General features: G+C 42.8%; 2 protein-coding genes across 2 annotated transcripts in view; one reads left to right on the top strand and one right to left on the bottom strand.

Annotated features, from left to right (window-relative positions):
- Nucleotides 1–388: 388 nt before the first annotated feature.
- On the top strand, nt 389–11,070 carry RTRAF (RNA transcription, translation and transport factor). Its single transcript, XM_075193315.1, has 8 exons — nt 389–684; nt 5,834–5,958; nt 6,480–6,579; nt 7,935–8,009; nt 8,217–8,305; nt 9,167–9,235; nt 10,391–10,439; nt 10,820–11,070. Exons 1-8 carry the CDS (start codon nt 624–626, stop codon nt 10,972–10,974), a joined length of 723 nt encoding a protein of 240 aa, XP_075049416.1. The 5' UTR covers nt 389–623; the 3' UTR covers nt 10,975–11,070.
- Nucleotides 11,071–12,442: 1,372 nt separating this feature from the next.
- NID2 (nidogen 2) overlaps nt 12,443–26,621 on the bottom strand; it is a 46,276-nt gene continuing 32,097 nt past the window's right edge. The window contains exons 12-22 of the mRNA XM_075193314.1: nt 25,802–25,927; nt 24,494–24,730; nt 24,144–24,380; nt 21,944–22,165; nt 21,681–21,850; nt 19,797–19,926; nt 18,992–19,163; nt 18,393–18,550; nt 17,625–17,748; nt 16,754–16,866; nt 12,443–12,783 (exon numbers count right to left, since the gene is read on the bottom strand). Of these exons, the coding sequence (XP_075049415.1) occupies nt 12,773–12,783; nt 16,754–16,866; nt 17,625–17,748; nt 18,393–18,550; nt 18,992–19,163; nt 19,797–19,926; nt 21,681–21,850; nt 21,944–22,165; nt 24,144–24,380; nt 24,494–24,730; nt 25,802–25,927 (1,700 nt within the window). The 3' untranslated portion in view covers nt 12,443–12,772. The remainder of the gene's footprint in view (nt 12,784–16,753; nt 16,867–17,624; nt 17,749–18,392; nt 18,551–18,991; nt 19,164–19,796; nt 19,927–21,680; nt 21,851–21,943; nt 22,166–24,143; nt 24,381–24,493; nt 24,731–25,801; nt 25,928–26,621) is intronic.

Consider the following 26,621-nt stretch of genomic DNA (forward strand, 5'->3'; position numbering starts at 1 on the left):
TACTATAAAACTTTAGCGGCCATATTTGTTTTGGGCACACGCTGAGGTAAATAAAACCATAATCTGTAATTCTGTGGAAACACTGATTTAAACATCATGCATTATGCTATGCGAAGCACACTCTAACATGCTGATTACATACACAGAGCTCTGAAGGTTAGTCAGATATATCTAGTCACGGATGGTTTTGCCCACAGCTAAAATGGACGCTTTGTACATCAGCCATAAACTCTGACGAAAGGAGCGGGGGGCACAGCGCGCTGTGCATTTCGGGAGTGCACGTAAAACCACGCCCCTTTTATCCATCTCCAGTGATTTACACATCGCTATAGCTCCGTGGCTTCACTACAAATGTCAAATCGTCACTGCCGTATCATGACGTATCATGACGTTCTGTGATTGGCTCGTCCTGATCAGTGCTTGGGATCCTATTGGTTCATCTATTAGCCGGTAGACGCGCTGTCTGTATTGTGGCTCCGTGATAAGCGCTGTGATTGGCTAAGGGATAACCCACGCCTTAGCCGTGATTGGACGAACGGCCATTCGAGGGCTATGATTGGACGCGCGGTACGGCTGCGCACTGGCTGGTGAGCTTGTGGAGAGCAGCCGGTCACCGAGGTACCATGTTCCGCAGGAAGCTGCAGGCCCTGGACTATCACAACCCGTCCAACTTCAACTGTAAAGGTGAGAAATGGGGGAGGAGGCGGCGGGGTCCAGTCCCCGGGGGTCCGCTCCTGTATCCCGGTCCTGTCACCGGGCTCAGACAGCTCATAGTACAGTCATGTCTGCCATAGGAGCTGGCGGAGCAGCGCCCCCTGCTGGCGGCGTTATTATGAAGCGCACACACAGCAGATATAGAGGCTCTCTCGTCTGGTAAAGGGGGTTATAGGGACTTTCATCCACATGTCAGTAATATAACACGTTGGGGGGAGGATCCTTTATCTGATGAGGGGCTGCACCTGCTGTGCCTGTCCTGGCATATTACTACTCACACTAATGCACACTCACAACTGTCCCAATCTCCACTCTGAGCCACACTCGCTCCTCTTGTTTCAGCTGCGCCCTCTTCCCCTTAGAATGTAAGGTCACTGATGAGCAGGGTCCTCCATACCCTTTGTTTTCATGTCTACGTTTATTTTGTCTACCTTGTATGTCCAGTTTTTCCTACTGTATGGTGTTGCCTGTGCCTTGGCATGTGGCGGTTGGCACCTGCGCTGCCTGTGCCTTGGCATGCGGCGGTTGGCGCCTGCGCTGCCTGTGCCTTGGCATGTAGGGGTTGGCACTTGCGCTGCCTGTGCCTGGCATGTGGCGGTTGGCGCCTGTGCCTGGCATGTGGCGGTTGGCACCTGCGCTGCCTGTGCCTGGCATGTGGCGGTTGGCACCTGCGCTGCCTGTGCCTGGCATGTGGTGGTTGGCATCTGCGCTGCCTGTGCCTGGCTTGTGGTGGTTGGCACATGCGCTGCCTGTCCCTGGCATGTGGCGGTTGGCATCTGCGCTGCCTGTCACTGGCTTGTAGTAGTTGACACTCTGCCTTTCCTTAGCACCTCTATAGCTGTGACAGGTGCTGATTTCCTTAGTCAGTGACTAAATGAGGACTTGCACATTGACCTATAAAACCATGTTTCAGAGAGCTCACTGACTGATAGCTGCAGTAGAGGAGGTACAGGGATGGGAGGGTTCTTCATCTTCTCCTGTACCTCATTTACTGCTTTTGTAAAAGTTCATGGGAGGCATGAGGTACGTTGGAGTAATGCCTCAAGTCAAAGGCGGAACTAGCAAGTTGTGAGGCCCGTTTGCGGGGAAGTGGGAACCAGGGCCCCTGACCCTGTGCATCTGCCATGCAGTGGGCCCCATCATCTCCATGGGCTCCGCTGCACAGCACCTGCCGCACCAATGGTAGTTCCGCCACTGCCTCAAATACATTAAGGAGAGCAGTGCATCTGACATTACTGTTCTGGTGTTTTGAGTTAATTTGGTACAAGTGGTTGTTTTTATGAATATGAAGTTAAAGATGGTGATTTGAGGCTCCCATTGTTGTCAGTCACATATTTGGGGTCCAGTGATGGAAGCTGGACCACTTTCATTCAGTTCCTGTTCCTCAGTGCTTGACAGCTGAACCCAGTGTCCTCAGTGTAGAAATCTGAGGATAGGTTAGGACCGTCCCTGTGAATTTACTTTGGTCTCCATCGGAGGACGACAGACCCCTATGTGCCCATAGAAGGCAGTAATAATCCATTCATGCTGAACTGTATCTGCTAGTTACCATTCATCAATATCAACAATTATTTATGTGGCGCCAGCAAATTCTGTAGCACTTGGCCCAGTTCAGCGTACAATGGATCTATTGCAGTGAGGGGCAATCTCAAGGAAGCATCAATCTGTTATAACATATCCGCTTATGTTTTAATGTAAGATAAACAGGTTTTAGAAGACTTTACAAGATAATCTGACATCTGGGTGACCAGATATTGAAAGTTGGGTGTAAGACTGGAACAGGCACAACACAATTCTGCAGAGAGCTTTCCAAAAATCCGCCTTTTGGAGAAATACCCACAGGTGACGGTTTGGCTGCCCACAAGTGACCTGTGGACATCCTGTTGCCCATCACTGATCTAGATTTGCTGTAAATGAGGGAAACCTGTTGGAGTCTCAAATGAAGTTTAAAGGATTTCCCTGGTTTAAAAGAACCTTAAAATTGTAAAAATAATTTATCCCCACATTTAAAGCCCTGTAATTGCATTAAACCGTTATTATATATCTGTGATATCCTCATTCTTGAGAGAAAACAAGACAGTTGCATTTTGGGGATATGATCTAGGGCTGCACCACTTGTGTACAGTTATAGGAATAGTTAAGAAATGTATTGTTTGCTTATGTAATTTCCTTTCTAATGCTTGTGAAATTAAGAGCTCTCTTCCATTATGCCGGCAGTAGAAGACTGTGTTATGTAAAAAGTACTTGTGTTACTTGAGAAGACCAAGATATTAAAGTTATTCCTGGTGGTGTGAAAATAGTCCTGATTGATGTGCAATCCACCTCCAGTCAGGAAAGGGTTAATACACACTTTACTGTCTCTGTGCTGCCATCATTGGGTTAATATTAGGCTGTCCACTAATAATACAATGTTCTACATCTCCTCTAAAGCTGGATACGCACTAATTCAATTATCGTGCAGATCACACGATAAACAACTGTCGCATTAGTGTGTACGCTCCCATGATCGTGTTTTATCGCACCAAAGCGCATCAAATCTGTTGATTTGGTTTTCCAAACTTTCTAAAAATCGCACTCAACGATAAAACAATGTCGGGCAAATGTGGCAGTGTGTACACACTCACCACCAGCAGTGTAGGCAGATATCTGTACAGTGTATGAGTCAGGATCTTTTCAGCAGATGGTTATGAGAGATGAAGGTCACAGATCTGAAGGTAAATGGTGTAGGTGTGTACACATGAATTGGTTTGCTGATCAGGACTCTGTCGTTGGTAAAATTGTTAAATGAAGTAAGATTGCATTAGTGTGTACCCAGGTTAAAGCAGGGATTTTTCACTCCTGTCCTTAAGTAATTCCAATAGGTCATTAGTTGATTTTCATCATCATGGACAAGTGGGTAGATAGATCTCTTTGGCTAGGGCAGTAATTTCTCTCAAATCTGCAGTCTCAAATTGTGACTTATTTGGGATACTACAGACTGTAGCTGAGAAATACTATGTTGGTAATGGCCCCATCTTTCTATTTCTGCTTTGTCTTGGATTACAATAAGCCAAAATTTTCTATTTCCTCTATATATCTTCTTTTGGGGACTGGTAGGTTTCCCCTTATTGGAACGGTGGCAGCATCCATACTCCCATCTCCTAATCCCTATAAGGAGCGCTTATCGTTCATTTCTCTCTCTATTTACTGTACAAGAACTCTCTCCTTGATGGTAAAATCCTGGTCACCATGCGTTGGTGGCATATTGTCTGTTACCAGACTGGCCCTGCACTTTTGGATAAGTCTGTCTGCTTCTATGACCCCTGTACTCTCCTCCAACCTCATTTGCAGCATTTCACATGAGGGGGGGGGGGAGGGGGGGTGATGGATAATAGGGGAGATCTATTGGCCACATACACTGCAATATCTAAAGTGAGTATCAGGCTGTTGTGCACGGTTATTGTAACTGTATAGTGATTGTTATATTGGTTTAATGCTCCGTCATTGGGAATCCAGTGTACACTTAGGAACGTGATATGGTCCAAACATATTTTTTCTTGATTTGCCCCCTCTTACTAGTGCAGTCTCTTCTACCTTGGTGGCTGTTACTTGTCTTAATGCGAGGCTGGATTTACCTTAGACTCTGACTGAGGGCAGGAGAGACTGAGAATAAGTTGGCTCTTTCCCTCACAGCGTAAATGTCAGACTTAAATGGGGGGGGGGGGGGGGGGAAGGCAACTGATGGGGGTTAGAAGAGCGATTAGGCTGTATATTTGCTGTGTGATGGGGTTGGTGAAGCTGGAGCACCTTGTGTGTTATAGTGGTTTGGCTGGTAGATGGGATAAGACCTAGGAGCTAAAGGTTTCTGCTTTTGTTTTCTACAGGGTAGAAGGATGTATATTCAGCTCTGCCTTCTTGTGGTTCTCAGCTCTTCACCACCTCTTCTCTATGAAACTATAAGCTAGCCAGTAATACCACTAGCATCCACAAGATGGTGCTGTTGAATCTGACACTGATTATCATGTGTAATGCCAACATGTTACACATCAGTCTGATTACTTTGTAGTTATCATAAGCAATGCAACATAAACTATATTATATATAGGGTAATTGTGGGTCTTATTGTCTGGTATTACATATAATGGCAGTCGGGGACTGTGGAAACTTCCTGTACGCCTCTCTGTCGGTGATAGCTGGAAGGCCGGTGGTGGATGTAGTAACAAATAAAAGCCTTCTGGAAAGCAACACCTCCACTTTCCCTTAGTAGACTCTTTAGTGAATCTACCCCTTTGTATCAATCTAGGCACTTAGCTTTCAGAAGTTCATGAATGTGGTGAAAATGAAGAATCCAATGTAGTCGCTGCTGATGGTGACAGTTGAGAGAATTAAATTGAGACAAAATGAATTTCCCTATTTACAGAACTGTTTTACAGCGTTGATAATGGTTTCTTGAGAAAACATGGAGATTCGTTTGTAACAAAAGTTGGAGCAACTTTGTAACTTTAAAGTTAGAGCAAACTTGTCATTACTTTGTAAACAAACTATCAGATTTGGCGTAAATGTTAAAGGTGTAATGTTCCAGAGAATGCTGGGGAATGTGACTTTTGATCTGCAAATAATTGCAAGAAAAGCAGTCATGCACATGTGTAATTCTTCCCAAAATTATATATATTCTCTAGAAAAGCAAATGACGACAATCCTGGCGCTCAATTCAAGATTGTATCATTGTAGTCCAATAAAAGTTCACACCAGGACACCTCCTTCAAATTCGGATGGTATACCAACGGACAAATCTAAAATACAAAGCAGAAGGGAAAGGCGCCTATGGTGTAGTATTTTTTAGAAATTATGATTCCCAAACCAAGGTGTGTGTTGTACGTCCCAAATAAATTCTTGAAGAACTGCTCATCAGTATATAAAGCCTGGGTACTCCAATCCAGTCAAATAGGTCCACACCAGTGCCGTATACTCCAGGAATAAATAATAAAGCGCTTATCTGTAAGATTTCTATATGCAGCCGAAAGGGTCTCTTAGTCAGTTCATTCCATCACAGGTTCTCTATCTCTCTAGATCTCTTTTGAAAACTAACAGGTACTTTACGTTACTTCTCTGCTCTGACTAATTTTGTCCTGTTTTTCAGATGATACTGAATTTCGAAACTTTATTGTTTGGTTAGAAGATCAGAAAATTAGACACTACAAAATTGAAGATCGGGGAAATTTAAGAAATATACACAATGCTGAGTGGACTAAACAGTATGAAAAGGTAGATTTTGTTGTTCTTTTCCTCTATTTCTTGTTACCAGAACGTAGATAAAAGTAAAAAATGAAAATATCATCTTTCTGTCCTTTAAACCACTGCGTTGGGTTGGTTTACTATAATACTTAGTGTGTTGTATAGTTCTATAGTGGAAGTATACAGGAGAACACTTTGTATAGGGCAGGGCGCTACACTCCAATGTCAGAGCCGTCACACCAGGACGTATTCAGAAGAACTCTTCATTACTGTAAAAGTCACTGACTTGGAATAATAAATCCACGGCCTTGTCAGCAGCCATAGATGTTATACCAGACTTATTTGTTATAACTGTTTTGCGTATTATACTTTTGGCCTATATAGAAAATTGGAGCAGTGTTCTCCGTATATACAGAGCCAGCACTGATCTCTTGCAGAGAGCCCCTGGCCAATAATTAATTATGCTGACTTGTATCCATATTACAATAAGGTCCCATTGATAAAGGACATTGTGTGGATTGATGTCTTTTATTTACTTTTTTACTTTCCAGTATTTGAAAGATGTCACGTGTCCCTTCAAAGTCCAGGAACGTCCGGAAGCCATAGACTGGCTCCTGGGGCTGGCGGTGCGTCTGGAGTACGGAGATAATGGTAATCAACTCGTCATGTCTGTCATTCTGAGGCTTTATAAATAAACACCACATGGACTGGCGATGTTTCTCTCGTTCATGGTGGTATTATCACTCTAGTGTTCTCAGGAGAGCCAGCGTGTGTACGTCTCAGAGCCTTTCCATTGTGATATGATGCCCTCTGATTAATTTGTTGGTTTGTGTGCCCTCTTGCATCCTTTACTAAATGCGTTGCTCATTAGCCTTGTATTTATATCATCAGGGATAGAACGCACCTGTCTGGACCTCTATACGTTGTCATGGAGCAGCTCTGTGTCCCACTCAAAAGATATCTAGTGGGGTATCTAGTAACAATTGCATGAAGGTGCACACAAGCTAATAATGGATTTATTTTCCCCATAATTTCTGGTAGCCAAAATAGATACTTAAACATGTTCCCCTTCTGGCTCTACTACTTATGGATGTGAAAGGGGAATTTAAAAATGTGGTTTTTGTTTTTTTTGTTGGTTATTTCTTTTTTTATTTTGGTAGCTGGACAAGAGGGTGACCCTGGGGATGTTCCTGCAATCAATGTCCTTTATACATCCCAGGAACTAAACCCGCTGCTGTCCACAGAGAGTGTAAATAGTGACTGCAGGTGAAAGACAATGGTGTTTTTTCAGAGAGATTAATATACATCACATCCAAACCAGGGCTCTGAGTGTTGGGTTTAAAGAGGGTTTCACAGGTGGGGGGGTATTCGGGGGTATTGTATTTAGATGTCTGATTTTAGACTTCCACATAACACACACTTGGGGTATAGTAATATAAATGGTTTTGCATTTCTGCTTTTATCTATGTAAAATTGTTGTTGTGTTTATTTGCATAGAGAAAAATCCTCCTTTTCTTTTCTAGAAGGTCTGATAATGCTTCCCCGAGGGGGGTTGTTTACTACGGTTTCCTATGATAAACCCTGACTTCATTTTCCTAACTGATAATATTGGCTCTGTCCAATAAACACAGCCTTTTATATAAATGAAGAGATCACATCACTCCTATGTACTATGTTACTGATGTATAAATCTGAGGAACGTTCTTCCTGAACTCCGCTATTATTAAATATATTCCTTTTTCTCCCAATGACGTCCTGTCCTCAGTGTCGGAAACTCTTTCCTTTCAATGCCCTGAGTCACATTTATAACGCACAGAAAAGCCAGGATGATGCATTACTAGGCGAGATGATGTTTAGGAAAAAACAGAAATTAGGATTGGTACATGTTGGGGGAGGGGGGTGAACTCTTGCTAAACAAACTTCTAAATCCCATTTATGCTTTAAATAGTATTATATTTGTAATATGTCAGTCCACAAAGTGACGAATCTTCTTTTCTCTTTTGCAGCTTCTAAATACCAGAATGTGAAGCCTCTCAATGCCGAGGTGACAAAGAGCGCGGATCCGCTGACAAACCTGGATGGTACGGCCCGTAGACCAGTAACTAACCTCCATCAGAGGACAGATAACCCACATGTTACATGTATACGTCCTTTCCTCTCCTCCCTGTCCGGCAGCGACTTGCTGACATTCCTCTTTACACCCCAATCTCGTTACATCATTGCCGACACCTCAATGTATATTTGTTTCTAGTTTGTGAAATGCACGTTTCATCTCCTGCCCTCTATAGTGACCAATCCAGATGTCAAAGCCGGCGTGATGGCGTTAGCGAACCTCCTGCAGATCCAGCGGCACGACAACTACCTAATGATGATCAAAGTAAGATCTGCCCCCATCGCTGCTTCTCGCTCACTGCGCCCCCTAGAGTCATTTGAAGGGAGTTCTGTGGCTGAGGGGACGTGAGACAGATTACAGGACGCAACACCAATGTCTCGTCTTATATCCGTATAAGTTACAAGTGGCTGATATGTTGTTCCTTATAATACACAATTCTTTGTGATAAAATCACACTTCTCACTGTTTATAAAGTGTACCTGCCACACCCATACTGTGGAAGCAGCCATTCTGTTGGTGGGACCAGGATTTATACTATAGGAACTAGTGTCCCTATCCCCCACCCTTTAGTGATGTCACTAGTTCCTAGTGAAGTGATTGGCAGCACGGTGGCTCAGTGGTTAGCACTTCTGCCTCACAGCATTGGGGTCATGAGTTTGATTTCCAACCATGGCCTTATCTGTGTGGAGTTTATATGTTCTCCACGTGTTTCTGTGGGTTTCTTCCTGGTGCTTTGGTTTCCTCCCACACTCCAAAAGCATACTGATAGGTTATTTGCTGCTGACAATAGTAAAACTAGTCTGTGCATTGTACATGTGATGGGGCATTTAAGTGTGAATGACAAATATTTTCTGTACAGCGCTGTGACGTTGCTGGCACTATATAATAAATGGTGATTGGCCACATTCTCATTTAATATTGGTGTAGGCCAAAAATGGCTGCCTCCACCATGTATAGGCAACAGGTACAGGCCAACGACAAATTAAAAATAAAAAAAGATGTGTACTAAACTTTAAACGTGCCACCTTATTAAAAGGCTTTTAATCATGTGTACTAAACAAATGCAGAGTCTACCGTACAGGTGTCTGAATGTTTGTAATGATTTTCCACGTGTCTCATATCCAGGCGATACGAATTCTTGTCCAGGAGAGATTGACCCCAGAGGCTATAGCCAAATCCAGCAGCTCCAGAGAGGTGCGTGTCCTTACCCTGTTCTGTCATTGAGGGGTCTGCAGGTAACATATTGCATGTAGTGGTTCTAGCAGAGTGTCAGTCTGAGAAGCTGGGTCCATGAAAATACCATGAAAACTACAAGCCCCAGCATGCTCTGCCAGTATATGGGGCCACTGGTTGGTCAGGCCTAGTATATAGAAGTGTATTAGAGTGATAGTAGAGCTACAGTCAATATCTGATATACTTTGCTGCGCACGACAGAGACTTATTCACTGCACCAGACTGAGTGGTGTAATATGAGCTACAGACATATGACAGCCCATCAAGTGAAGTGGTGGTCGCTCAGTCATGCAAATTTTATGCAAATCTGGTTATTCCTTGTCTCCTGATTTTAAGTCTCCAAAATCCGAGTCTCCATTATAACAGGACATCTGTTTTACATGACTCTGGATCTATTTTCCATATGGAGTCTCCAGTGAAATAAAGTGCTGGTTTTTTTTTATTCAGATTTCTGTCTGAATTTCCAATGTTCCCAGTGCTGGTTGTTACAGACCTGTAAATGTACTAACTCCCCCATTAACCCCAGCTCTGTACATTGGGTGTGATCTCCTCATTGTGTTTATGGCACACGGGATAGAAGATCAAGCTGGTGATTTTTCTATCTTTCATTGTTTAGTTGCTCATGGTCTTAGAATTGTCAGAATGGACTTGTGGCATCTTCTGTCCTCATCTGCCTGTTGCAATGTTTTTTGTGTTACCATTTACATCCCTACTTGGCTGAGTGAAACGTAAACTTTTATCTTTCACGTAGCTGAAGTCCCAGCACTAGTACATTATTTGCATATCTTCACTTTTCTTAACGGTACAAACTAAACCCGGTCACTAAAGGGTTAACGTTATCCGCAAACGCCAATCCCAGCTTTGATGGCAGAGCTTGTAAACGAGCAGCAGACATTTACCGCTGTGTAGCGCATCAGCAGGGATCACCGTATACAGAGACTACTTGTTTTTGTACATTGATTACAGGATTTTGGGTTAATGCATGTTTTCATAACTCTTCTTAATGTCCCCATCACCCCCAGAGTGGGTGGAGAAATACAAGAATAATACTTAGCATTTGACATAGACTATCTGTCCATTCATCCTATAACTGAGTATTTTTATTATTTTTTTAAGGGTCTTCCGGTTTCCCTGGATAAACACACCCTTGGATTTGACACTGGAGGTAAGGTTGTACTAGTCATGTCTTGGGGCTCAGACACGTTACATGAGAAGCTGCTGTTTATACCAACATACTGGATGCATGTAAAAATAACAATGATCCCTATGCAGAACACATCCAATTATTTACATGCACTATTTTCTTGTCTGTCTTCTCTGGTGTGGGGCTACTTTGTTTTTATAGGGATCATTGTAAAAGCTGGCAAAAATATTGCCTTTGCTATGACCTTCCTGCTCACTCAGACACTGCTTTATCTTTGTGACTCCTGTCTGTGCTTTCTGTAGTGTAATTAGTTAAAGTTGCACGATGGTACGTGAGAGGCAATAAACTGACCTGCAGATCACACCAGCCCCTCTGTAACCATAAACACCTGTATTTATTAGATGCCGTTTTGAACGACGCCGCCAGGATCCTGCGATTACTTCACGTTGAAGAACTCCGAGAACTTCAGACTAAGATTAACGAGGCCATTGTAGCTGTCCAGGCCATTATAGCCGATCCCAAGACTGACCACAGACTGGGAAAAGTGGGGAGATAAGAGACAATGTGCGCGCAGCTCCCATAACAAGACCGCATGCAGCGTTCCTTTTCTTGTATAGCTGTAAGAAGGTAAAATAAAACTTCCTGGGGTCAACTTTTGTACGTCGTTTTCGTGGACAGAGTTGTGGTTTGTTGCAATGCTGCAGACTTGTTTTGATACTGTGTAAACTGAGTTATGTTTGTTTTGGAGGGAACACAACCTTCTGAGCGAACGACTCATTTACTTTGTCTACTACACAATGACGTATGTCCGAGTATAGACGGTAAATGATAACCTATAGTCTGTGCCTTCTATTACGTTTTTAGGGCTCATTCAGAAAACCTCTGTCCAAGGATATTCACACGCTGCATCCCAGACAGAAGGTTTGGCATTAAAATAGTTATCAATTTGTTTATTTTTTTACCTTTGAGGTTGTCACACAAGCGGTTTGGCCAGAAAATGCAGCATTGTTGTAGCAGGAACAGTGACCTGAAGGAGGGACACTTATGGAAACCCCTAGAGAACTCTGCAGAAAGAATCTGATTGGTTGTCATGAGGAACCTGTCCTGTCACTTTTCTAGTGCAGTTAAGAAAATGATGATAGATGTCTGATTTCAGTACTAGGGGCCTGATTCATTAAGGATCTTAACTTGAGAAACTTCTTATTTCAGTCTCCTGGACAAAACCATGTTACAATGCAAGGGGTGCAAATTAGTATTCTGTTTTGCACATAAGTTAGCACACAAATATCAACTTTAAATGTCAGTGTACAAATAAGCTATCAAGTATTTGTGTGCTACATGAAAAACAGTCAGTATTTAACTTCTGTGAAAAACAGAAAACTAATTTGCACCCCTTGCATTGTAACATGGGTTTGTCCAGGAGACTGAAATAAAAAGTTTCTCAAGTTAAGATCCTTAATGAATCAGGCCCTAGATCACGTTAAAGATACCTGTATAATCCTCACTTAACTTCGAGCTGATCAGTTGATGGTTATAGACTTCTGATTCTATGGGGCCAATTAAAGTTCAGTGCATTGTGCCACGTCATGCCTCCGAAACAGAGGGCACTACGCAGCGATACACCCTTGTGCATTTTGTGACTCGCAGGAGAATCTGCTCAGCATACACGGCGGTGATGTCCGTCAGCACAACGCATTGAACTGAATCCCCCCCTAACTGTGTATATAAGACCCACCCATTAATGACCAACGCATGTAAGGGAAAAAGTTTTATTGAATTAACTGTGAAGTGTTTCATTGCACGTATACAGTTTTTATTTCTATAGCTTGGGTTTTTTTGGTATAGGTAGAATAACATGGCCATATACAGTTCTCTATTTCACAGTAGACATCTTGTAAATAATATAAATTGAAAACTACATATTAAAGATATAAAAAAAAAAAAATTCGGCACCATTAAAATCGAGTTAAAAGTAAACGTAATACAGATTTAAAATTAACCTCTGGCCTGAGAGAATTCTTCAATTCTTTTTTTTTTTTTTTTATTTTTCTTTTTACAATGCCTTTCTAGTCGCTGCAGATAAACAGGTTACTGGATGCATCTTATTAATCTTTACAGGTAAAAACATTTCTTTAAAAAATACAGTAGTAAAAATTGAGGTAAAAAAAACTTTACACTTTTTTTGTTTTTTTTTCTTTTTCTTTTTTTGCAAGGAAATGTGTTCATTTGTCATTGCTGGTCTATAAGTAGTGTCTGAGTCCTTCCTTCAGTTTCTCGATCCTTGTTAACAGAACCAGAGGAGAAGGGAGAGGAGATTCCTCTAAAGCCATTTTTAGTCAACGTGTTTTGTGACATCACTTCCTTCCTGCAATAGAAACATATAAAAGTTTTTGCAGTGTACAGGAAACGGGACTGTTTATGTTGGTTTTGTGCACCAGTTGACACCCTAGATATCATCCATTATCTGTACTCGCCCTTTACTCTTCTAGCAGAGGAGAGAGATTTATGGCAAAGCAATTTTTTACTATCTTATTTGGCAGACATTGATACCGTGGACTATTGAGGGCTCACTGAAGTGGACACTTAGATTTTGAAACTATTTGAGTCAGAAGCTCCTCCCCTTCTTTACGCCTCCACCAATGGCTAACCACTTTGTGTTTTTACTAAGTGCCCTGGAGTAGGGCACTTTTATTGCTGCTGTTGGCAGCTCAGTGAAAATGTTAATTTCATATTTTTTTTATTTACATTCTAATGGCAGTGAGCGTGGCTTCCCTGGTCCTTGCACCAGGTGGCTCCCGGTCACAGGTCTTACATACACCAGTCACCAGGTAGCCTAACTTTTCAGCGACTCCCAACTGCATCACAGAAAATCCTGACTGTGCAGTCTCCTTCTGAGAGCTGGGACTGCGCTTGTGCAGTTCACCTTGTTCACTTGGTCCCGATCAGGTAAAACAGCATTAGTCTTCGTGGCTGGGGGAGATCAGGAGGTGCATCACCCCTTACTTAAGCACCTCCTTTTTGACACGCTTTCTTTATTTACAGTACACCAGAACGAAGACTTTGCGGTACCTGAGCTCTGCTCCGCTAGGGGGACAAGCTTCTACTAGCGAATATTGTTTCTTGGCTCTGCAATTGGGAAATGTTTTTTGATAGATATCATCATTTGTTTTCTTGAGTGTGCTCTCCATAATACTGTAAGGATTTATACGCTGTTAGTGCTGTAATTAGCCTCTGATGCGCTATTGGGCAATTTACCATTCTATCTTTTGCATTGTCTTAACTTGTTTTTTTATTTTGGACTGTATTCTACAGGATTTTATTCTCTCTCCCTCCTGTCTCTGTCTGATAGAGACTAGTTCCACATTTAATGCTGCTGGGGGAAAATTCATTATGCACCTGTTCCAAATAGACATTTACCACTGGATGTGGATTAGGCTGAGGACCAATGTCCATGCATGTCTGGGGAAGGGGGACTATCAGGTCTGTAAACTGCAGAAGTCTGATTTAGGCTTGGGGCAAGTATCTTCTTTGCTAGAAACATCTTTAGTTCAGAAGCCGCTGCAGGGATCTACCCAGGTTGATTTTAGTAGGGTTTTCCCGATCGGCCTTTCCTCTAAAGAGGGTAAAATTTCAGGGTACTCAGATTTTGAGGACCAAAGCAGTTGGGAGGATGATTCCTCTCCCAGACAGGGTCTCAAACAGTTGGTTTTCACTGTTCGACAGACTTTCAGCTTCAGGAACCAGATATCTTTAGTCAAAAGAAAGAAGACTTACTATTTACTATTTCTTCCCATCTTCTCCACAATTATCAAGGCCTCTGTGCAAAAAAACTGGTAGACTTCAAGTATCTTGCAGACTTTGTCTTACAATCTAACAACCCAAGATCAGAATTGTTGTCCTTGGTGGACCAAGGAAGGGAAGCGTGTTTGTGTGACACAGATCTCATCCTATCCAGCATCTGGAGGCAGCAGACACGTGTCTTGGTGTAGGTACTGGGAGACAGATGTGGAGTCCAATTCACGACCTAAGAGAACACTCCACTGGAAAGGTGAGGCTTTCAGAGTCACTATGGATGGGACCATTGTTCTCTCAGCACCCAGTGGAAATTTTTTTTTTTTTTTTTCCCTTTCCTGTGAATGCATCCAAACCTAAGGCCCAAGGATTTTGAACCTTTCCTTTAACGAAGAATATGAGGGGACCTTCCTCATGTGGCCATTTTTCTGCTTCACAAGGCGGTCCCCAAAGCAGCAGAGCAAGCCTGCTGCAAAGTCTGTGGTGAAACCAGTCTCTTATGCATTGATCCTGCAAGAACAAGATCTTCTCTGCACATGTGGGTCTGAGGCAGCATAGACAAAGACTATATCTTGGTGCCCCTACCCTGGTAGTTTGTGGCCCTTCAGGAGACCATTGATTCTCTATTGTCATAATATCAGACCCAAGAGAGCTTGGGGTAATTACCAAAAACTCTTTCTTGTACAGAAACTGGACTTGACTGTTTAATTCATCTTGAAGCTGAAATCCCTACACATCTGTGGATGTGGACAGATTCAAGATGGAATCTCTCACCTCTATGATCATAAAAGATGACTACATGTCCTAAGCTGGGAGGGGGAGAACAGCCGTCTCAGGTTTCCAGGGGCGGATTCTCATTTCCGTTTGGTTTGGCTGCAGCACCAAAGGTGTTCACTAAAATTTAGCCGATCATAGCACCCTTATTAAAGTCAAGAAGGGTAAATATTGTACCATAAGCGGACGACCTAGTGATAAAGGAGTCTCTTCTCCCCGTAACCCATTTGAGGATAACAATGCAGATGCTTGAATGCCATGACTGTGTGATACAACCATCAGTAATCCAACCTCATACATGATTGTTCTCTTTAACAGCAAAGTAGAAGGTCCCAGAAAAAGGTGAAAGCTCTGCTTACCCTAAAGCAGGTATCCGTTCTCCATTGCATGAAACTTATAAGGAAATGTTATCTTTACACAATTCCACTTGTGGAATTTCCAGAATGAAATTCTGGCCGGGTGGTCACGGTCCAACCCTCATTTAGACCCATCAGTCCCTGCTTTGGTGACTGAAGAAATCTCACATATTGTCTCTGGATCAGAACCATCATGACCACTGATACCAGCCTACTGGGGTGGGGAGCAGTGACCCTGAATCTCTGACTACATGGACTTTGCGCCCAAGGAAAAGCTCCCCATAAATGTTCTTGAGCAGTACTTAAAGACTTTGCGTCCAAGCTCTGTCCATACGAGGGGGTAGACCTATTCTTATCCAGTCAGGCAAAGGAGGCACCAGAAGTACCGTAGTAAAGATTGCCAGATTGTGCTGGGCGGAGGGGTATGTCACAGTAGTTTCAACAGGGTTTTATCCCAGGGTGAAAAATTGGGAAGAGGACTTACTGAGCAGGCATGCCATTTATCCTGGAGAATGGTCTCCACAGTTAGGTCTGCAACCTGATCATGGAGATCAATCTGATGGCCTCAGCTAAATTACAAGCTCCTGTGCAAGAACCAGGGATTCCTAGTGGATGTCATAACTGTCCCATGGAATTTTCAGCTAGCGTATCTGAGACTTTACTTGTCTGTTTTTAACGGCATAGCTTTTAAGGTCATGATTCTTAGAAATATGCATCTAGCTGAGAAGGTCAATCTATGATCAAAGCCAGAACATTTCTACCAAAAGTTACCAGAGAGTGGAAAGCCCACGTCACCTGATGTGGGCGTAAAGGAGTACACACAACTCTACCTCTTTTCAAGATGGCCTGGACAGGGGATTTTCTTAAGGTCTAGGTCAGTGTTAGCTAACCTGCGACACTCCAGGTATTGTGAAACTACAAGTCCCAGCATACCCTTCCAGCAATAAGGTGCTATATATTGGCAAAGCATGCTGGGACTTGTAGTTTCACAACACCAGGAGTACCACAGGTTAGCCAACACTGGTCTAGGTTATGTTCCTTTTTTTTTTTTTTTAAATAAATTGGCTGCTCTTCCTGGGATTCAGACTTTTCTACATGTTCAGCTGCTTTCTGAGGAATCAGATAGATAGAACGTCACCCTTGTTCTCCAACGCACAGAAGATAGGCTGGCCAATGACAAAATAATCTTTTGCCAGGTGTAGAATAAAACTACAATTCGGCAGACCTATTCTGGGGCTTCTGCTTCAATACCCAGCAAGCCCTCTACAACCCATGGTAGTAATTTCCCCCAAATGGAATCAAAGTGGTGCATTAAATGTCAGTCCAAAAATCCCCCAATCCGTCTTGGAACAAGGCAGGATATTCAACTAGATAAACATAGTATCATGTACATACATCAGATGGAGAACTCACCAGAAGGACAATAGGGGTAAACGGCTGTTATTCCATACAGATGCGATCGCTGTTCGGGGAGATATTCCTCTGTAATCTGACCACTCTCTTTATTTACAGCCAGAACGCCATCCCTGTAAGCAGACACATAGTCAGGGTGCTGAGATGTGACTGAAAGCTGTTAGTTGTAAATTATATTTGTCTAATGCTGGAACCTCCTCTTCTATGTTCAGTTTCTAAGGCTAAGACCTAATTGGCACAACTCTGTTGTTTCACACATTGTTTCTTTACCACTGACAGCAGTCTCGTATTCCCACGGTGTACAGTAAAGAATTATTTCTTATCTACAGTCTTCTATTTGTAATTGACGACCCCTTGTCCTCTGTGTCTAATGAATGCTTTGTACTGAGGACCATACATGTTGATTTATTTTTTGCATTTATATTTCTACATATGACCTGGGTCCCTTCTAAGTTGCCTTTTTCCTAAATGAATGAGGTTACTGTCTGTAAACACTTTCTGCCTCCTTCTTATACAGCGGTGCCCAGATCTGTTCCATATAAGATGCGGTGTAATTACTGGCATATACAGTGGTAATACCAGGTTTGCATTTATCCTCCTTTATGTATCCCAGTTTTTTTATTGGTCTTTACAGTCACTGCCTGGCACTGTGCTGCTACTCTGAAATATTAGTTCTCAGAAAGCTGTTCTGTTTCCCCAATATTCAATTTAATGTGTAGGTAACATGGTTAGTACTACAGGTTAGTAGATTTTTTTTTTTTATATTTAAAGCAACCTGTATTTCAAAGGATTCCCAAACCATCTACGTGTACATTTAAAACCATGAAAACCTATTGCAAGGGGCAGATAATTGATTTCATCTCATTCTCACCTCCGCCAGTCTGTGTGATAGAAATTAGTAGCATAAGCCACGACACTGAAGGGATAGTTGAGGTTACTTTGTATCACTCGCCTTCCGCTTCCATTGGACAAAATACATTCTAGTTTCTTAGTTCCTAATATAAACAGAAACAAATCTCAGAATCCACGGCAGATGTAGACATACAAATCAAGTCTATCCTTTAAAATCCATTAGTTACACTCAAAATGACAGGACATGCTCACTACGGATATATTACTTAGAATAGCCAAGGTTTAGGACGAGCATTGTTGGAATTTGCTCATAACGTATTCCAAGTGAAACGCGACTGTATCAAAGGCTCTGAGAACCGCGCTGGTATCGGGAATATGCATCCTGGTTCCTGCCTCTGTTCATAAGCAGCAGTGTGAATACCAGAGGGGTGCTGGCTCCAGCAGCCAGGACCCCAATGGGTGCGCAATTCTCAGAGCGGTTTGTCTCTGCCGCGTTTCATACGGAACAAGGTACAAGTCGCTGCTGACCTTACACATCTCCATGAGCCTTAAAAAGGAAGTGGGTGAGCAGCTTCTTTAAATAATACTTCATGTTTAGCTATGGGGCAAATAAGAAAAAGGAAAACTAGTCAACATTAATGAAATAAAAACAATACAATATTGAACTTTGGTGTAAAGTTCTATTAAACATAGCAAAATTGTTGCTGCGTCTGCTAAGAAACAAAAAACATTTCCAATATAAGCAAGATACATATTATTAGCAAACTGCACATTTTACAAATGATACCTGCATCTGCCCAACATATTTGTTTGGAGAACGGATCAAACGTCAGCCCATTGGGTAAACCGATATCGTCGTTCACCAGAATCCTCCTGTTTGAGCCATCTACAAAAGAGGTTTCAATCTTTGGTGCCTCTCTGTTCCAGTCTGTCCAGTAGAGGTTCCTGCAGGGGGCGATGGAGAGCACAAGAGCGTAATCAGACCGACATCCTCCAGACCTCTCATTACAGCAATTTCAACTGATTGAACTTTGGTCTTTACAGCTGAAGACTGTTTACATGGTCATAAGTGGGGTTTCCTTAACCCCTTCTAGACCAGATTGATTTTCTTAATCTTTATTAAATATTACTTTACTTTGTTGTCTGGGAAGAAGAGAAGCAGACAGCTGGCTGCTCCATCGAGTGTGCACTCTCTCTAGTCCAGGCCTGGCCAACCTGTGGCTTTCCAGGGATGTTGGCTGGCAAAGCATGCTGGGATTTGTAGTTTCGCAACACCGGGAGAGCCACAGGCTGGCCAGGCCTAGTCTATCGTACCTGTAAGGTGGAGTATTATCCTGCTCATATATATACAGAACGCGGCACTGGACGGTGGGGAGCGTAACTTACCCTCGCACGGAATCTATGGCGATGGCACGAGGATTCACTAGGTTTGTGTCAAACAGTGTTTTCCTGTCCGAGCCGTCCAGCCGCGCGCTCTCTATCTTATCGGTTCCGCTGTCCGTCCAGTACATGGTTCTGCGCAGATAGTCGATAGCCAGACCCTCTGGGCTCATCAAATCTAAGAGAGAATATCACTGTAATACCACAGAGAATATTCATGGTATAACACTTGTTGTATCACAGCGCTGGTTCATGTCCTACTTGTAAGCACCGGTGAAACGTGTTTACAGTCATGAGGAAAAAACACATTTATTATCTATATAAGGAAGCAGAAGAACAAGATCAATATATTTTTATTTTGGCAAAAAATTTTTGCATTGGTATAATAAATAGATTACAAACTGGTGCTTATGTGATAAGGGGAACCCACAAAGGAATTGTTATCTGTCTGCAGAGTTTAAAGTCCATTATATAAAAAATATTAAAGTACCCGCAATATAACTTGGCAATGTGGACCTGACATTATATTCATGAGTCTAGTTTTACATTAATAAAAGGTACTTGTGGGTTTCTGGATAAGGGAACTTTCCATGAAGCACCCCTCCTATAAAATGCTAAATGACATTTAAAAATGGCGGCTATCTTTCGCCATACTGCCCCTTCCATCTTGATTAAATTTAGAGGCGCTCCTTACAGTAACATTCCACCAAACAGACGCAATTATTTTAAAAAAAATTCTGGTTTAGAAACTCCGTATAAATCATTTTTGGAGACGAGCTCCCAGACCTGTATATTGTGAATAACTATTTACCTGTGCTGATGATCACTTCTGGCTCAGCGCCAGGTTCTAAACCTGCCCGGCTGATGGTACGTCCAGCGACATCGGTCCAGTACACCTTCTTCTCCTGACAGTCGTAATCAATCCCCACTACTATTGAACCCTGCAAGAGATCCAAAGGAATAGATTACTTATTGTCTGTGCGATTTTCCACTCACCGTACTTCTGGCTCCTGCGTTCACCTCACCTCCTCCCTCATCACAGCTCCTTACCAGAAATCTAGATTATGTGTAATTCTGACACTGAAACAAACATGGCCTCCTTTACCAAGCACACTGATCTCCCCCAACTGTTAAAATCTTTATCCTAAAATACCGCCTGTTTAAATCCATTTGTAGTTTAAATTAATCATGAGTGTGAGCGGGCTTCGAGCGTGTGCGAAATTCAAGTCCTGTTGCAGACAGGAGAAATGTGACTTCCCCCTTATCTCGTTTCAATAATCTTGAAATTAAATTCCATTGTTGAACTGCGCCACAAAACTACACGCACTGTGTCGCCTATGCCGTACTCCGCAAGGACGCCCCCATTCATCCAAACTCCTATCCTTGCTATCAGCGCTATCTTGCTCTGCAAACACATGTGTGTTTCGGGAACTATAAACGCATTCAAACCAACTAAGCAAGGCAGCGGAACCAAAGCTGATTTTGTTGCTACAGCTTCATTTCATGACCTTAAACAAAGAAATGCCGAATTCCAGAATAACCCAAGTCCATATATTAGTGTAACGAGCTAGATGTCATTCCCCTACAAGATATAGACATGGAACTCCTCTCACACTGTACAGAAGAAACCATAACGGAACATCACAAACATCCCTTTTATCTTCCTCTGTGTTACTGAAATATTTTTGTCTAGAACTTTATACAAATAAAAAAAGGGGATTTTTATTGTTTAGTCAAAGATATGTTTTTCTTTTTTAAACATCCTCCTGCTATTTGTACAAGTGACTCTCATCAGGGAGAGCTTCCAGCATATGGGAGGGGGACAGAGGATAAACACCCGATGGACCAGGGACATCCCCAGAGTTTCAATAAATAACGCCGAGTTCTCTCTCCCAGGATCCCACGCAGCCCAGCTGCACAGTACAGACTCCAGCTTCTGGACAGACGTGTCTGGCGCTCACCACAACCTACACATGTAGGGGATCTGGTTTCTTGTGGGAATAGAGGATTTTCTGGGAGCGTTCACATTGCAGTAATGTTCTCTGTAATCCTACAGATGCCATTTCCTGCTCTTTTACAAGCTGCAGAACAGTTTAAACGCTGCAGCGGGGACTATGGTTACACCTGTTATGACAGCAGTAAAGTCAATTCAAGACATTTTAAGAAGGCAAATGATAATTTTAAAAATGTATATGTAAACATAGCGGCTGTTTCAGTGCGAGAGCGTTCGGTTTCTTCTTTTCCCACTTACTTTCCACTCCAGCCAAAATAATGTCCAAACTAGCAGGACAGTTGCTTATCCCTTATCCATTTCCCCAGGCTTAAATGTAAATCCTTGTCAGTCTGTGGGCAGCGTATAGGAAAAACTGACAGTGAACGAGCATTTGCCCAGTTTTATAGAAACCGGCTTCTCCGACACCGTCCCTACAGACCCACTGCGACTTTGTCCGGAAAACATGGAAGCAAAGAGCGGCATCAACGGACCGGCCCAACCGTTGCAAGCCGCGGGCTTACTGGAATGTTAATCTGCCTGGAGTCTTCCTGTACATAATCTATGCTAAACTCATTTATAACATTAATTCAGCCAGGTTGCTGCAAGTGGAAAAGAAGTGGGAAAAGCAGCAGAATACCTCACAGAGAAACGGCTCCAGTTGATAAATATTATTACATAGCGGATTGTAGAAAGATACGTTACATGTAACGACAACAGCGTCCTGGCTTTGTCTTTGCGCAGTTTTGTGCCGTCGAGCGGTAAGTATCCAATCTGCTGACCCTGGGCATAGAGGAGGTAGGTGCCAGAGGTAGGAGGAGTCACATCAGGACGAGGGGTGGGCCGCATAGTGGGCGGGGCTACACTGGGTAAACCTGTAAGAATGTAAGAAATTAATTTATTAGTCCGAGCTGCTGCGATACCACAGAAGATAAATGTCTTTTGTTAATAAGACGATTTGTACGTACATGCCGGTGTCATTCCAGGCTGCGTTCTAGATCCCTCAATCTCTCGTCCATCTTTGCCTACACACCAGCAGTACCCGCTGTTCCCGTGGCACTGCAGGGGACTGAAGTCTCCGTACGCGTCGCACTGAGGGATGTAATGCTCCGCAGAGGGACTACCACCATAGTGATCCAAGAGGCTCTGTTTCCATCGCTCACACATGGTCTGGGGTCTCTGGGTGGGTTCTGGACAAGACACAGAAGCAACAATAGTTAAATACAGATTGACGTCAACTTGAACGGATTCATCATCATCATTTATTTATATAGCGCCAATTCCGCAGAGCTGTACAGAGAACTCACTCACATCAGTCCCTGCCCCATTGGAGCTTACAGTCTAAATTCCCCAACACACACACAGACAGACAGACAGACAGACAGACTAGGGTACATTTTTGATAGCAGCCAATTAACCTACTAGTATGTTTTTGCAGTGTGGGAGAAAACCAGAGCACCCAAAGGAAACCCATGCAAACATGAGGAGAACATACAAACTCCACACAGATAAGGCAATGGTTGGTAATTGAACTCATGACCCCAGCGCTGTGAGGCAGAAGTGCTAACCACTGAGCCACCGTGCTGCCCACGGATTCTGATTAAGGTCGCGCTATTAGAACGGCACAAGTGATTACCGTTTAGAAGCCGATGGTGGCCTCTCGCAGCGTAAGAGTGAGACATATTTTGTTATTCTCAGTACCAGAATTTGCTCCCAATGTAAAAACTCACATTGCACGTGCTGAATCAGTACAGTCGGCTCACACACCAGGCCAGTTCCAATCTGTGTTTGCTGGGGTTTTTTGTACCAAAAATGCATCTAAAATATGCATGTGTTTTAATAACAAGCAAACTCTGTGCACGCTACTGTAAACACACAGATATGATTGGGGATTTAGAAATTAAAGGGCTTTGTTTTCCATATGCAGGAACCATGGTGTGAACGAAACAAAGGTAACAGCCTGTCTACCCCAATTAATGGACTGCTAAATCTAAGACACAGTATTATAAATAAGATAGTAATAACATCTATAGAAATATATAGAATTTTCCATGCCTTGAAAGAACATTGGCTATACATTGCATATCACACGCTGCTAAATGCAAGCTGCTGTTCTCCTTACTCAATCACAACTCTCTCAAGACCTTCAGTTGAAATAACTATATATAATTTGTAGCTCTTGTAGATATTGATATTTAATAGCCCTTTCTGTTTTAAGTACACCTGATGCCTACACACTGCTGGCATCACACATGTTGTGGGCTAAATCAAATATTTAGTAGAATGAAGTATATTAACTCACTAGAAATCGGTGACATCACGGAGGCAGATAAAGGCCACATTCCCAGTGTTGTCACTAATCTGCATTCTCATGAATAGAAGCGTTTGACATATTCAGAATAGGTTTGAAATTCAAGTTGATTCGCTTTTGCAGTTCAAAGTTCCAGTTTAACGTTCTTAAAATTGTTCAAATAAACATTTAATTGGCAACAATTTGTATTTATTTATTTTTTTATAACCATTTGAACAGTGAACATTACTGTGTTCAAGTTCCATATTTGGCTCTGAGGTTTTCTGTTCTCATTGGAATTAAGCTCGACCAGTGTTCAAACCAGCTTGGTCAAACCTGTCCCTCTGGTTCTTGATTTTGTTTGAATTTTTGGGTCTAGCTAAAGGTCCAGAATTTCCAGCAAGTTTTAGAAGATTAGAGCCCATTTGATGAACAAGTTCAAGAATCACTTTTCAACAATATCGAACATCGGTAGCAGCTACTTGGCTGGCTGAGCAGCAGCGTGGGACGAGATGTCCCCGTCTGCCCTTTCAGCAGAGCGGAGGTTATTGCTGTGGTTCCCCAAATCCTGTTTACTGCAAAACTGTACAGAATTCCTAAGTAATACATAATGATCTCATGTTATTTTTCACAAACTCCAAGACTTATTCTGGGTCCCAGGTCCAAACAGGTTAAGTAAAGTAGAAGTGTTGGGTTATAATCTAATCTGAACATTGATCTGAGTAGGACTACAGAAAAGTCCATCCAAGTATCCAGTGAGAGCCTGATGTCCATGATATATTATTAATATGCCGTCTCCTTGCCTTCCAAGACCAATGTTTGGTTTCACATACAAGTTCTGTATGCAGCCTCGGTTGCATACAGATATTTACACGTACCTGGAATGCTACACGGGGGAACCCCCCTGCCGGGTGCTCTTCTTGTACCATCGACCTCAACACCGTTCTGGTCAACACACCAGCAGTGGCCTGTGCTGCTGTGGCACTGCTGCGGGACGTAATTACCCTCCTCGTCACACTCCGGTACAAAGACACCGACAGGACGGGCACCTCTGGGGTGAAAGCCTTGAAGGGCGCGCCTCTTCTCCAAACATGGGGTACTCGGTGTCTGATCCTCTGAGGAATGAAATAACGGCCTTACACACGTTAGAATTGCCAGGCAAGCCTAAAACTGCATAGGTTTTACACAATATTCTGTATTTATGGTAAAGAGAGGTAACACCACGTACCTGGAGCTCCACACCGCGGGGGACCTCTACCTGGTGACGTTCTTGTACCTTCAATCTCTTCTCCTTCTTTGTTAACACACCAACAATAGCCGGTGCTGCCATGGCACTGCAGAGGAGAGTAATTTCCTTCTGAGTCGCATTCTGGGACAAAAAGACCAGGACGAGGACCCCTCGGTGAACCCTCTCCAAGAAGACTACGCCGCTTCTCCAAGCAAGAGGTGGGCTGTGGCCTGTAATCTGCACAGACAGGCATCAAGACTTAGGTTTGTTTTATGGTGCATTTTATCACAAGTCAGAAACATCTACTGTGCTTGTCCAATTTGTCTGTACTGGTGAAGACCACTTAAGCTTTCTCACAGGAGAATTTGTCCGATAAGAACTTGCGCCAGGGAAGCTTTCACCATGTACCCTGGCACTGCCCGTAGCCAGGGTTTGATTAAAACCCTGGCTACAGGTATACCAGTGCAGTTGACATAATTTTTCTGGCCAAAGTTAGCAGCAGTGAGGAATCCGCATTCCACATAACCATGAGTCACAATGTTCTCCCTCTGAGGCACAATGCCCGTCAGGCTCTTCCACTGCAGACAGGGAGCCTGAGGAGGTAACAATAACCTCCGCCTCATCTAAGCGAGGTGACCTTTCGGTTTTCAAATTTATGGTCACTTCCGCCTGCCTTCAGTGTGTATTCGGGAGGAGTGGAGCTCCCACCAGCTGTTAGGCAGCAATTCTATCTCGGTTAGGGTTTGTCCCACCCTGCTACCACTAGCGAAAGAAAGGTGCGTGTCCCCATTCTGGAAACCCCTCAAAAACATTATATTGTCCCCCCCCCCCCCCCCCCCTAATAAGATAGGTCATTCAACTACCTGATGACTGAGTGTTAAAAGAGAAACTGAAAAAGCTTTAGTATAGGCGATTGATGTGGGTGGGGTTATGGTCTGCACAGCGCCATGGGAACGGATTCCGCCACTTTCTGTGTCATCGTGACAGGGCGTCCATGTTGTAGTTCACTTCTGGTTGGCCCGGCTCTATATCTTCCCTACTCCAATATCAGAAATCTCCTGCAGATGTGGCGTTACTTGTGGCTCTTTGCCAACAACTCGTTTTCAAAGTGCAATCCAAACAAACGGCAGAAATAATGCGAGCTACATCTGTGGATTCTACCAAATATGGGGTCTGCATGGCTGACTGGAAGCCATGAATGGAATTAAAAAAAGACAAAACTCCAAAACATATGCTACAAATTTCAGTGTGACTTTACATTTCCAGATAACGGTATGAATGAACGAAGAGATATTAGTATTTCCGTACCTGGGGCTTGTGTGCATTGGAAGCCGTCACCGGTGTAACCTTGGTTACACTGACAGGAGAAGGAACCGGGGAGGTTGGTGCAGGTAGCATCCGAGTGACACCGGCGCTCCGTACATTCATTAACATCTGTAAAACAGGATTTCATTTCAATAACATGTAGCTGTGACTGGGATTTGACCTCAAAAGTATGCAAAGCCAACCACCTAACCGCAAAGCAATTAAATCACGGAAATATCAGTGACTGGATAATGTTCACATTATCCAGACTCCCTTACATAATATTTTATTTGTATTAAAATTGGAAAAAAGAAACCTCAAAATGCATTGCAATTTTATCAGCGTTGTGTTTAATTCTATTATTTGGATAGCGTTGGCATCTGTAAGGTTTAAATAATAAAATCTCTTTAAAATAATACATTCTAGCACCACTACATCTAATGCAGTACAAGGGTTAGGATTACATAGTTCAAATTAATGTGCTGGACCTGGAGAGCCAAATACATTTGCACAGTGTCTTTGTAGAGTTTTACAACCCACAATTAGTCCCTCGGTGTTAGACATTAAAGGAACGCTGGGTGACACAGAATTATAAGAAAAGGAAAAAAACCTCTTTGTTTTAAAATTAGACATCACAGCTCTGTCATTCTACAAGAATGTTAAGTTTTAATACGTGAATAATATTATCCATACATCTGGCTTACGGCTGTGTATAACGCACAAGTGCTGGTAAATAGAAATATATTAAATTATAATGATCATCAGACTCTTAAATTCCGTAACCTGAATAAAAGACTTTATATGGTCATGGAACTCCTTTTTC

Source organism: Mixophyes fleayi, chromosome 12 (assembly GCF_038048845.1).
Source record: "Mixophyes fleayi isolate aMixFle1 chromosome 12, aMixFle1.hap1, whole genome shotgun sequence".
NCBI lineage: Eukaryota > Metazoa > Chordata > Amphibia > Anura > Limnodynastidae > Mixophyes > Mixophyes fleayi.

Bases quoted from the DNA above. Each gene is read 5' to 3' on its own strand.
- RTRAF (XM_075193315.1), top strand. From the start codon at position 624: ATGTTCCGCAGGAAGCTGCAGGCCCTGGACTATCACAACCCGTCCAAC. The intron at 5,959-6,479 runs GTAGATTTTGTT...TTTACTTTCCAG, and splicing joins GGACTAAACAGTATGAAAAG to TATTTGAAAGATGTCACGTG. The intron at 9,236-10,390 runs GTGCGTGTCCTT...TATTTTTTTAAG, and splicing joins AATCCAGCAGCTCCAGAGAG to GGTCTTCCGGTTTCCCTGGA.